This window comes from Cervus canadensis, chromosome 14 (assembly GCF_019320065.1).
Source record: "Cervus canadensis isolate Bull #8, Minnesota chromosome 14, ASM1932006v1, whole genome shotgun sequence".
NCBI classification, from domain to species: Eukaryota; Metazoa; Chordata; class Mammalia; order Artiodactyla; family Cervidae; genus Cervus; species Cervus canadensis.
The window spans coordinates 25,933,250-25,946,789 of record NC_057399.1 but is presented as its reverse complement, the minus strand read 5'-3'; the positions used below and the strand labels follow the sequence as shown (position 1 = coordinate 25,946,789).

Sequence of the window (13,540 nt, the reverse complement as noted above, 5' to 3'; positions counted from 1 at the left end):
TGGAATCATTAGGAAAGGGGAGCTGTCTTTCCACTGGGCTTGCTGAATTGGCAGGAAGGGAGACTGAACTGCTGGGAGCCATCTTGCCACCATTCAGAGACAGCCTGCCTGTAAGCAAAGCCAAAGCAGAGGAGAGCAAGGCTGGGCCAGGGAGAGGGGCAGACGCTGATCACCTGTGTCCAGAGATGCTGACACTAGCGCTACCCCCAAAGGAGTTGGTAATGGAAACCAATAAAGTTCTCATTTTTACTAAGCCAGTCCAAGTTTGGGTTCTTCCCTTCCAACCAAGAAGCTTGATTAAATCAGCTGTGGGCTCAGAACTGGGGTCTTTTTCAATTGGAAGGATGCAGGTTCTGGATAGCTATTGGAAAATATAGGATAGGTTTGGCCAGCTCCATGATTTCTGCAGGTATCTCTCACCAAGCTTCATAAAAACCAACCACAAGCCAGAGCTAGAACCCAAGAGTAGAGACAACGGTGCTTTGTGGCCAAATCCAAGAGAGCCACGCAAAACACAGGGTCTCTTCCCACTGGCAAAAACCCAAGGGGTCCTTGTCAACAGCCATCATGGCACAACTCCAAACACCTAGAAATATCCAAGGAAAACTTAAGAGTAACTTTGGACTAAGTTTACTATCTCCAGTTTGCTTCTATAAAATGACAAAAGTGTTAGTTGCTCAGTAGTGTCCAAGTCTTTGTGACCCCATGAACTGTAGCCCACCAGGCTCCTCTGTCCCTGGAATTCTCCAGGCGAGAATACCGGAGCGGGTACCACCCTATCTCACAGGCCTTCTGGGAGTAGAAATGTGACAATGTGTGTAAACCATTTGGCTTGGAACTTGGCGTGTAATATATGCTGGATGTTATCATTATTACTATTAATAGCATTACTACTAATATTAATAATTTATAATTATTACTATTATTATTATTACTCACAACATTCACAGTGCCTGCTTTTGACATCTAGCACCATTCTTTGCATGTAAGAGTACTCAATAGTAAGTATTATTTAAATGAATAAGCTGCTGGATTAATGTGGAACTGTAAACAAAAATTCTGGGAACTGTAAGGGCTTCTGGGCAACACATGAAAATTATTTTTAAGTGTAATACTATATGGAGACACTGTCCTAAGTGCATTAAATACCTCAACTGAATTAAGTCTTATAAAAACTCCTTAGGGATGTAATTACTGAATTCCCATTTTACAGATGGGAAAACTGAGGCTCAGAGAGTTCTCACAATTAGAAAGTGGCATAGGCACGATTCAAACACAGGTGTGTGAGGGACCCCCAAAGCCCATGTTCTACTGGCTCTACCTACTTACTGCCTTTTTGCTGAAGGTAAAGACCTCTCTGGAGACCCCTCATGTTCAAGTTCCTAAGGGTGGGCTGGTTTCCTCTTCATAGGCCTTACTCTGCTTTTCTGACTGCCACTGTCCCATCAAAGCTGGCTCTGTGGAAGGGAGAGAGGGTGAAACCTAGCCCCATTTCTGTGTCTTTGAAAAAAGAGGATCTAAAGGATTCCTTCCAGTTCTGAAATATCTGTAATTCTCAAGCAGAATTTCTGGGCTTCTGTCTATTGCCTACCTCACTGGTCCCCACTTTGGTTCAAGTCAGGTCCTCTGGGAGGGACTCACTTCCAAAACAATAGAGACTCACCTTGGAAAAATGTTCATACTTCGTTTAATACAAAATACTGCTGCCTGCCTTTCAAATCCTTGTCATTAATTTTGTATGGCTTAAGCTCCCATCTCTTTAATTTAAATAAAGTCCTCAATTAAAAAAAAGAGGGGGTACGCAATCAGGGATGAATTCCATTCTGCTGTTCGAATTTTCGATCAATTTCAGCTAAAAAAAAAAAAATTCAAATGCCCAGTGGTCCTGGATTTAGGATGGTGAATTTACTAGTTTCTGCAGCTCCAGAACCTCTAGATTTCAGATCCAGATGTTCAATTCTCACGTCCGAACTACAAAGGCTGATATTACAAGGGAAGCCTACAGGTGCACCATCATAAGCATGGGCTTTAATCATAAATGGAAAGATGCCATGGAAGATCCCATGCATAAAAAATAGATGCATCTCACTCCCTTAGTGGGAAAGGCATTCTCAAAGAATGATAACGTTAGTTCTATTATTTGCTGAGGGTGCTGCTAGAGGCTAGGATAAGACAAATGTTTACTCTTGGCCTTAATGCACCAAAAAGGTATTAAGGTTTCAGGAGGACTCCAGGAAGGGAGGAGTAGGAAATCTCACAGGCGCTGGCCTTGGGCTGTTTCAGAGTGCTGCTCCCATAATAAAAGGGGAGAGGTCCCTCGGGCTGACTCCACCTCTGCCCTTTCACTCCATTGTTAATCTGGTTAATGCAAAGCCGCTCTTTAAATCCAGGGTTTTGTGTGTGTGTGTGTGTGTTTTAAGTTTACCAGATTTAAGCAGATTGAAATCTTCAGGAGACCCTGGGGGAAAGGAATCAAGTCTAAGAACTGCCAAGAATTCAGTGAAGGAAGATCTCCTTTTGGCTAAGCTCTGGCCTGGAGAACTTCACCTTCAGAGGGCCTGGTGCCCTCACTGTGTTGCTGAGCAAGCTGAGGCTCCAGGTGCCTGCTAAGCCAGCCTTTGAACCTTGGTGCTGTTTTTCCAAACCCTCCATAGCCCCCCAGTGCCTCTACGGAACGATCACTGTCCATCTGAAAGTGTAAAAAAGTGTACTTTTTTACAGACAAGATGATGGATGCGATGACCTCTCAAGGTCACTTCCAACCTCCAAATTCTATTCTTTTGGTACTAACAACTGCCACCAAGGGCCCTGAGTTGGGCTTAGGCCTGTTACTAACTTCCTAACAAAAAGTAAGGCGGAGCGAGAGACAGGACTGCTCAAAGACCACTGCAGAGGATACCATTTCTTTCCCTTTTTAACCATCTGTGAGGTTTTATCCTTCCCTTTGCCCCTCCTTTTTGCGTCTGTTGCATAGAAACAGAAAGTGCCTTTGTACCAATTACTAGGCACTAATTTACGTTCTTCAGTGGGCGCTGGGCTTGCTGGAGAAACATTAGGAAAAGGTGGGAGGGTCGGATGTGGGGGAGGATTCAAGCAGCAGAGGCCTGGAATGCTGCAAGCTTTTTCTCCAAGCCTGAGAGCAGCCAAAGGGAAGAAAGGGAAAAAAAAAAAAAAAAAACAGGAAAAAATTTTTGGTAGCCGAGACTAACAAAAATGGCAAAGCTAGCTAAAAAAAAAAAAAAAAGAATCAAGAATGCTCATGATCATAAGGCATGCAGAAATCAAAATGATGGTCAAGAAATCCGACTTAAACCAGGGTACAACATCAGGTTGTTTTAGGGGCTCCTGAAGGATTGAATACTGGGAAATTACCCGCCCACTTTTTTTTCTCAATGAGCGTATTAAGGAAGACCATTGTCAGCCACTTTCCCAATATGTCATATGATGTTTCTCCCTGGGAAGTTCAATCTGGGAATTTCCCACAGACGTTGCAGAATGACTAGTTCTTGGGATAAACATCAACAATTGGGCCAGGAATGTAAATCTGACCCTTACGTTCAGTGTCCTAAGAACTCATTTTCCTCAGGTTACATCTTTGCTGAAGGTAATGAGGTGTTACCATCAAAACAGAGCGAAATGTACTCTGGTACCTCCCTCGCTGACTGAGGCCCCACGTGCGTCCCCTCTCCTCACCACTCACAGAAGATTTGAGAGGACAATCACAGGAGACAATGGTTTTACTCTGTAATGCTACTCCTCTTGTATTTTCTGTTGTAACACAGTAATCCTGCCAGCAACAGCAGCTCTCCTAAGGCAACTCCACTCTGTCTTCTTAGGTCAGCTACATGGAGGGTGATGAAGGATGGAGGGCAGTGAGGAAGAAGCAACTGGTCCTTCCTATCTCAGGGACCAGGAATAAAGAACTCTCAGGTCCCCTCACAGGTTTTAGCCCCCGGGATGAGATTCCAACAGTGAGCTGGGACTCAAGCAGCTGTGGGCCATCTTTCCTTGGAATCAGGGGAGTTTCTAGTTTGCCTGAAACTCAGAAGCAAACCCAACAGGACATCCTTGTAGTCCTTAGAATCCTATCATCCTCCACAGCTAGAGCCCATTTGCCGTCCTTTGCTCTCATTTCTTCCTGACAGGATACATGAGCTTGTGTCTGGACAGTCTCACTGGGGGTGGAAATGGGGCTAAAATTGCCCCCATAGGGCAAAAATTGGATCTTGGGCAGGTGGGAAAAGTTTTAGCTCTTCCAATGTTTCTAGCCTTCAAAAGGGGCACAGTACATAAACAGCTCTACAGTATCAAAACGTCATGGGGGAGGGCAGTTATGGGGGGGAAAAGGGCTAATCTCCTTAGGGGAGACAAAGTGGGAATAAAGGGTAGGGAAACAATTATCTCTGCAGATTCCACTCAGATTTAAGTGTATATTTACACTGACATATATTAAGTATGAATCTGTCTGTAGTGCAGGAGACCTAGGTTTGATTCCTGGGCCAGGAAGATCCTCTGGAGAACGAAATGGCAGCCCACTCCAGTATTCTTGCTTGGAGAATCCCATGGACAGAGGAGCCTGGCAGGATACAGTCCACGGGGGTTGCAAGAGTCAGACACAACTAAGCAACTAAACCACCACCATATTAAGTCTAGTTACACTTAATGAAGCATGTCAGGCTATGAAACACTATTCTACATCACTTTGGGGAGCCTTATGAACAGAAGAACAGGGGAGAGAGAATGTTTCCTTAAGGATCAAGGCACAAGGCCTCCCTTCTACTAGAGAAGAGTAAGTGGAAAAGACTGAAAAGTGAAGTTGCTCAGTCGTGTCCGACTCTTTGCAACCCCACGGACTGTAGCCTACCAGGCTCCTCCGTCCATGGGATCTTCCAGGCAAGAATACTGGAGTGGGTTGCCATTACTGAGCAGGGGTTAATTTATGGACTGCCTAGAGGCCACTTCAAGACCCTGCCCTGTCCCCAAACCCCTGCTGTCTGGGTGACAGAAGTGGGTCCTTCTCATACCTCTGATGGTACTAGAGTCTCCTGAACCAAAAAATTGACTCCAAAGCTTTTTGGAGCAATTAAGGAAGAAGAGTTCATGAGGCACAGAGCAGGCCTGGCTCATTTTATATGACCAAAATTTTAAAACTTTAGTCTTAGGGAAGGAAATAGACCCGAGTGAAAGCTAGCCAGTGATGGACATTCCTAGAGAAGCCAAAAAATTGCCCCCATAGGGCAAAAACTGGATCTTAAAATGTAAAAGAAGTCTCAGCTATTATTTCCTGTTTGGATGATAACTTCCAGGATGGGAACTCCCCAGGTCCCCTCCACCACATATTCTAAGTAGCCCAGGGAAATGTTCAAACAGGATAAAGAGAAACAGGAGCAGCCACTGTTGAGCCCTTTGCAGCTCTTATCTCTCCTTGTTTTTAATGAATGTCCCTTCTGCCCTATTGAAAAAATTATTAAAATTCTTTTTCTACAGAAGTGGGGTGTGATAACTGGGATTTAGGGCTTTCTGGTTCTCAGAATCCTGTAACCAGTGCCCTTAGGCTCAACCTACTGTCACCACTTGGGGACAGTTGATTTAAGTCCCTCCAAAATGATAGTAAAATTGCACCTGGCATGGAAATAAGGCTTAGGGTGTCTATCATTGGAATGTCAACCCTAGGATGACTCTGTATCAGCTGGTTCTGATGACTTCTGAGCTGGAATTTGGATGTAGTTGTTTACTTCTCCAAAAGTTACTCCCATGGGTGTGGGTGTGTGTGCAGGGTGACCACAAAGTCAGGGAACTTGGGATACTCTTTTTTTGTGTGTGCTTACAGAGAGATTGAGGGCACGTGGGAGAGAGTTGGGGAATCAGTGGGTGTGGGTGAGGGCTTGTGGAGGCCCAATTTGGGGTGTATGCTCCGAGGCGGGGGGAGCGTGTTGGTGTGGATGTGGGGTGTGCCAAGATAAAAGTTGGTTGCATTTTCAAATAATAAGCCCAATATGTTTTCAGGCAAAGTACGTACTCCAGTGGGTCTAATACTTATTCAAAACAATAACACTCTCCTAAGAGTCTGGAGATAGAAAAGTTCATATTTGTTTTACTTTTTTTCAGATTAACATGGATTTACTGCTTAAACTTTAGAGGTATATCAGATGAGAAGATATCTGATCTAGAGGGTAAAGAAAAACAAACTGAACAAAGTATTAGAAAAAAACATAAAGTACAGTACTACTTAAAAGTAAGTTTCTCCTATGTTTGCTGATTTTAAGCTCTGCCTATCACACACAAACTATTATCTTTACACAAAAACCTAAGTTCAGAGATAGTATCGTATCTTGGGATTAAGAAACTGAGGCTCAAACAGAGAAGAGATTGAAAACTTAAATGCCAACAGAGACCATGTAAATGATTAAAATAAAGGACATGCCCCTTACAAAGAATGGTCAGTTCAAGCCAATTGCTGCTGGGCAGGAATTCAGGCCCCATATTGCCAGATTGTTTGATTTTTTCAGAGAAGCCAGAAATCTGGATTTGTGCGGAAATCCTTATTTTTCCACGTTAGTAACGAAATGTTTATAAACCCTGCGCTGACCAAACCAAAAATTTTGCAAAGCAAATTGAGCAGCAGACCTCCAGTTTACAAACTCTGAATGCAAGGAACTAGGTTAAGGCCTCACAACTCAGAAAGGGTAGGACAAATCAGAATGCAGCTCGGTCCACCTCAAAAGGATCTTCTCTCTTCGGGGATTCTAGAAGGAACTGCACCGAACTAAACCACAATTTTGCTTAAGTGGCTCAGCTTTTAAAGCCACAGGTTCTGCACAAGTGGCAGTTTTGCGGGGCTCAGGAGGAGGAGAGCCAGCAGCAGGAGGGATTCTGGTCCGGCCACACAGAGCAGGGGGTGTGGCTGGAATTTTAGTTTTTAAAGTCTCCACAAAATACAGACACGCCAGTTGCTATTTCCTAGCCATCTTCTGGGTTTAATACCAGCCAATAATTTAAAAAATCAAGAAGCTGCTACCCCACACCAAAAATAATCTAACTGGAAGCTGAATCAGAAACTTCCAAATGCATGAGACCTCCTACCAGTCTTTTATTTAGAGTAGCCTTTGCACAGGAGAAAGAATGCCTTCTCCAGCAGGAGTACGCTTCTGACGGTCTTTACAGAGGCAGTGGTTTTTGTCTGACCATGTCCTAGTATTATCACAGAGCCCCCAGACTTAAATAAGACAACTGCAATTACCACATCACTAGTTTCAAAGGACCGACTGTAGCATTTAAAATGGGATTAACATCTCACTTCGTTTTCCACTCTGGGCTGTGTAAAAGGTTCTTCTGAGCTGACCTGCCTCATGGAGTATTAAAGAGCAGCACGCATGCACGCACACACAAGCAGCCATTTCTGTAAATGCCTGAGAGAAATCACTCAACGGAATGGTCCTGAATGCCTTTCTGAGTTGGGCAGACTCAGGGAGCTCGCAAAGAAGCTCTGCAGGCCTCCTCAGCTGCAGGACTGGGCAGCTCCTTGAAGGAGAAAGTGCCTTTGCTCAAGGTGGCAGAGGGTGTCCCTGTGAACTGAACTCCGGGAACATGGCTGACACAGCCAGGCCCGCCCAACAGCTGTCGGTGAGTAACACCCCCTGGTTAGTACACCCCTACTTCACCCCGGGAGCCATGCTAAAGGTCACATCCCCCAAGTCAGGCACAAGAAGATACAAACTGTAAAATGTGCTATTTTTTGGCAACCTAGATGACAACCCCAAACAGAACCTGATTTTACATTAACGGTGGAGGAAATTCAGCTTTACTCCTGTGCCAGCAGCCACCTCCACAAGAAGCACTTTCCAAAGGAAATAAAATATGAGATGCAATTACGTAGCCTTTTTCAAAAAAGCAAAACCAAATCAAACCAACCAAAGATCATTTTGAAACCACAGGCCCAGGACCTCACCTTAAAAGTACTAACAATTACACCAAAAACCGGTAATACTTTCCAAGGAACTCTGACAACCTCCTCTTAAACATGGTGTCATAGGACAGATGGAAAAGGAGTTTCAGGAGAGGACCAGGCACAGTGCTTCCTTATCAAACAGCAGTGATAAAGGACCCTGACACTAAACGTGGTGAGAGGGCATGGTCAAGCATGAAAGCTTCCCGACTTTTTCTGAATATGTTAAACAAAACCAACAAAATTGACTGACCAATGTTCCTGTAAGTCTCCAAAGCCTGTTTTATACTGCAGATGTCTTACCAGCCACATGCATCAGTGATCAGACCTGCCTTTTGCTCTCCCCCGGTAGACCCCCTCCCACGGGGCCTCCAAAACATCCCAACCTTCACTATCAGCCTTGACCTCCGGCAAGGACCACACCTCCTCGCTAAGTGCTCTATTCAGGGTGGAAGGTGTGATCTAAATTACGTGGGAAAAAAATCTGCTCTGAAATCTCATTAAAAAGGCTAACTAGTCGTAAAGTTAACCAACCATCACTTGATCAAACTCCTTTGCTGCCCGAAGCAGTGTTATTTTAAACCTCTCTGAGGACTCTTGGCCATATTTAAAACCACCTTGGCAAGCCCTGAAAAGTAGCAGGCATACAGCTAACCGAGCCCTTAGTCATCCCTAAAAGGTTCCATGTAAAGTGCGCCGCTTCTTCCCAGGTTTCGGCCACTTCGCTGCAATCCCACAGGAGAATAAAATAAAAGATACGCCATTTGACTCTGTCCCCCCAAGCCCCCGCCAGCGTCTGCCCAGGTTGGGTGGCCCCATAGTCGCCCGGTGCGGGAGTCCTGGGGGGGGGGGCGGGGCAGGACAGGGGAGGGGCGGCACCACTCCCCACGAAGCCACGCACAAGGGCTGGCACTCAGCACTCGCTCTGGCCCCCAGGTTAAGGCTCTCCATGGCTTCTAGAGGCTGGGGACGATCAAAGAGAGTGAGCTCTCCGTCTCTACCAGGTTCAATCATTTTAAAGACTTAAACAGCACCTCATCCAAAATTTTGCACCCTTTCGGCCGAATATGGAGTCCTTAACACCCAGGAACACTGCCTGGCCAAAGGTTAACTAACCCCAGAGTTGGGTGGGAGAGGGAGACGCCGCCGCTAACCTGTATGCACTCTGTAATGGGCTTTGAGATGGGAGGATTTTCCATAGACTTTCCCACAGCCACTGTAGGGGCACTTGTGCCTCTTTTCGGAGGCGTGTTTCCCCTTCGCAGCCACTCCAGGGTGGAGGAGGGAGAGCGGGCTGGGCGCGCTGCCAGGATCCTGTCTCTCCTCCGGGCTGTGGGAAGGACTCGACCCAGATTCGGTGGTCACGTCGCTGTCGGATCCCATGTCCTCATCCGGGCTCTCCAGGCTGTCGCTGCACACCGAGGGGGTCTGGATGGGTCGGTATTTGTTCAGGTCCAACAAGCTCTTGGCGATGGTGACCAGCGTGCAGTAATCCTTCCAGGTATCCCCCGGGTCACCATGTTCCTTGGTCACCTCGCGCTCAGGTAGTCGCAGCCGCTCGGCGTCGGGAGCGCCCCCATGCTCCGGCACCGCAGCGCGGTTCGAAATGGAAACCAGACACTGGGCAGCCACGAAGTCCATGTAGGCGGCCGCGGACATGGTGCGGGCGGCAGCAGCCCCGGCGGCGCGGCCAAACTTGGCGGTGGCTGCGGAGGTTCGGCTCGCCGTGCCCTGGCCTCGGACTACGAGCGCTGCGCCGCGCGGTGGCCAAGGGGGCGGGGGCGCGGGGCGCTTCCGACTCGCAGGAGCGCCGAGGCGACCTCAGCCCCTCATCTTTACGTAACCGGCAGCGCCTCCGCACGCAGCATCCACGGCCCCGGTCTCCGCCGCGCTGCCTCCTCTCGCCGCCGCCGATGCCCAGAGCCGGGCGAGATCCCCGCCGACGGGCGCGCCCGCCACTCCGAGCTCGCTCCCTTGGAAAGGTGCCACACGTGGCGGTCGCAAGTTTATTCGACCGAAAACGCCCCCGAGGCGCTGGGAGAGGAAACTGCCAGAGAGGTACACGCCCTCGGCCGCCTCTCCGTCGAGCCGAAGCCCCAGGACATTCACCCAACCACCTGGACGCAGGTGGCAAGCGCCAGACGAAGCGCCAGGTCTAAGAGACACTTTTCCCCCAGTCCACTGACAGCTTCTGAGCCCCTGCTCTTGCCGGTCCGCACCGTGCCGGCATTCTCTCGCACAGTAACAATTTCGCAGAATCCCATCACGTCACAATCCGAACCCCCTCCAATTGGCCAGTGGGGAGGGTGATTCAACTCTGTTTACTTTCTCCCGCTGCCAGTCAGAACGGCCTTTCGGTGGAGAGGTGCGTCTAGAACTGAGGCGCGCGGCCAATCCGACTGTTCCGTTTCGATGCCTCGTGCTACCCCTACAGCCTCGAACGCTGACATTTAAAAGGGTAACAGCCGGGAGGCTGGAAAGGAGCAGCTGGACGTCTTTGGGAGTCCCCTCAATCCCTTAGGCGGTCCAGGCTTCCTGGCTCACGTTCCAGCTAGCGGAGTTGTAGGATACACCTTCCCTACTCAGCTGCGTTCTTTCTTATGACAAAAAGATAACGTCCGTTTCGGTTTTCCAGCTCGCAAACAGTTAAGTGACTTCCTGCAAACGCTACAGTCCCAGCAACCAACCTTCCAATCAAAAGTAAGTTGGTTGATGTCACTGACATTGGCTTAGCCAATCAGAAGGGCGTTCCGAAGACAAGCGCTCCACTCTTGTAAACGGGAAGAGCTGTAGTGAAACTGAATATATCCTTGTACTTTGTGTTGCTGATAGTAAAATGGAGATATGTATGGGAGGGCAGGGGTGATGAATAAACGCAAAGTGAGTCTATAATTAAAGAAAACAACTAAATATTATCAGGCCAAGTTGCCCAAGAATAAACACAAATGAGAAAGCATCAATTCGTTTTCTTCCGTTTTGGGAAGCAGCATACTTTTAGGTAGATTTTTAATAATTCTTCCACCCAGTGCATTAACTATGACTAATTCATCTCGAAAATGCAGAGCTGACAAAAGTTCTGTTTTAAAGCTTGTTTTTGTTCTGACTATACTTACTTTGAACACTTCATCTTTGCTTTTGTGATGCGTCTTTAATTCCTCTTTTTCCCTCCTGCAGTTTATTCTAAGTAAGCTGTTTTCGTTTTGTTTTGACGCTATTTTAATCTCCCTCAAATAAATGGAGCTAAAAAATCCCTGTATAACTTTTAAAACTTCAAAAACATTTTTAATTCATTTTCTTTCCACAGCTCCTGTGGGATGTTAGGGTGTGTATGTATCCCTTCCCTCACTTAACACATACTAACATTAAGATGCAAAGAAGTGACTTGTCTACCTTATCAGGTAGAGAACTCCATGGAAAACATAAATCTGATTCCTAGCTCTTTGGGCTTCAGAACTGAACTCTGGTTTTGTGAAGTATTAACTTTGCTTAACAGATTCTTAAGAACTGGAACCAGCCAAAGCCATTGAATATTGTGGCATTACTTGATCAACAATTAGTATGGCTCTTGAGAGTCTGATTAACTAGGTTTGCATCTCTCTCTGAAAGAATGATGTGGTTGTTATTCATCTTGATAGCTGAAAAAGGAATCTAGGGCCAATGTTTCTTGCAGGAGGTGTACTGTCCACAGGATTAAAAATGCATTTACTTTCCTAAGTGGGTGTGAGAGGTACCTGCTTTTATGTGACACAGATGCAATGAGGTCCAACCATAACCCCACCCTGGCTATTAGCCTTTGTTAAGGTTTGGAAAAGGTTCTGGTCTCTAAAGGAGCGGTCTCAAATTTACCCTCCTAGTTTGAAGGCTAGTGTAGTTTGACTTTTGCTTTTAAAATGGCACAGAAAGATATTGCAGTAGGTGACTACACAGGAAAGGGAAGTTTAGAAAGGGGGTGCTGGTCAACTAAGAATATCATCACCACCACTACCAACATAGTAAGGTAGGTACATGTAAAGTGAAGTCATCTTCGAGTTCTTGTATTCCAATCCCCTTAATTTTAGAAAATAATTCACTGAAGCCCAAAGAAATTTGCCTACTTCATGATTTTTCTGGGACAGACTCTGTCCCCAAGGCTACATAACCACTTAGAAATTCTACATTTGCTTGCCCCTCTAAGGTCCAGTACAAATACCAGCAGGATCTCTCTAGGACTACTATGATCAAGGCCTGTTACTCTCTCAGATTTGCATTGTAACTGTCATTGCACCAGGTATCTTCATAGCAGACAGTTCTAGAGTTAATGTGGGGTTATTATAAAAAACAAAGTCTGTATCTTTTCTTGAAGACTGTATCTAGGAACTTGAATAAGTCAATCATCATAGGTTTTTTTTAAAGTATACATTTACTTCTTGCTCTCTTTAACTCCCTTTAATTTTGTTTGGACTGGACATAAACCCTAAACTCTTCCAACCCATTCATTTCAGAATTATACAAGAAGTAATAAAATACAACTGAGATTTCATTCACATGAATTTCTCTCACATTTACAAACATAAATGCTACTTGATTTACAATCTTTTTAAAGCCAATAATTCCACAATTGTAGAATGCTTTCTCTTTTTCCTCCTTTTCCACTCATTCCCTCTCCAGATATTTGTTTCTGCTAATGAGTTAGGCAAGGGTAAATAGAGAAATGAAAAGAGGATCTATCCTCACTGAGGCATGACATTAAAAACAAATATAGATATAGTTACAGATGTCTCACAACAACTAGTAATTCCTACATCAGGATTTTTTTCTTGTATTTTCAACAATAGGGTTTCCTTTCTGTGCTAGGGTGCATATTATAATAGTTTTATGATTTAAACTAATTTATGCTTTTTTGCCAGTATGCAATTGTCCCAATTAAAATTCTGGCAAAATAAATTATCCCAGATTAATGTGAATCATCCCTAATTACAATGAATAATTTACTAGTAAAGTATACATTATGCCACATAAATATAAGAACTCTGTTTTCCCCCAAGTTAATCTTTGTAAACATACATTTCAAAATTACACAAGCCAACTGAGAGAAGCACAAGCATTCAGAGACTAGAACTGTGCTTATCGTTTTAAAGTATGCATTTTCCTCCCTAATTCCTGTCTAAGTCTTGGCTTTATTTTCCAAGTTCTCAAGAACAATGCCTGTAGCAAGAAGTCTGATTTTCTGTGCTTCCTAAAGTAATTATCATTATCACCCCTCCTCAGAGGCAGTACCTACAGTGAGCTGATTTTCAGCAGGTGTTTAAATCACCATGGGGTAGGAAACTGGCCTCCTGGGCCTGAGAGGGGCTGTGTGACCTTACGCAACCTCTTAGAGCTATTTCCTTATCTGTGAATTAGTGAGACTAGACTAATACATCTACATAGTCTCTGGGCCCCCCTCATGCCCCAACCAAAAAAGCCTAATACTTGGGTTTTTTAAACACCAACTCTTCTGCTGTGCATTTACAAATACAGTTCTTTAGGGCAGTAAAGGTCAGAATACCTTAAATCAATATTTAATTGGAGAGCAGGCACAAATATAAATTCATCCAAGATCACCTAAATCCTTTA

At 45.4% G+C, this 13,540-nt stretch overlaps 1 protein-coding gene across 1 annotated transcript in view; it reads right to left on the bottom strand.

Annotated features, from left to right (window-relative positions):
* KLF9 (Kruppel like factor 9) overlaps positions 1 to 10,900 on the bottom strand; it is a 28,322-nt gene extending 17,422 nt beyond the window's left edge. Inside the window, exon 1 of the mRNA XM_043487063.1 lies at positions 9,100 to 10,900. Within this exon, the coding sequence (XP_043342998.1) occupies positions 9,100 to 9,604 (505 nt within the window). The 5' untranslated portion in view covers positions 9,605 to 10,900. The remainder of the gene's footprint in view (positions 1 to 9,099) is intronic.
* Between the last annotated feature and the right edge of the window lie 2,640 nt (positions 10,901 to 13,540).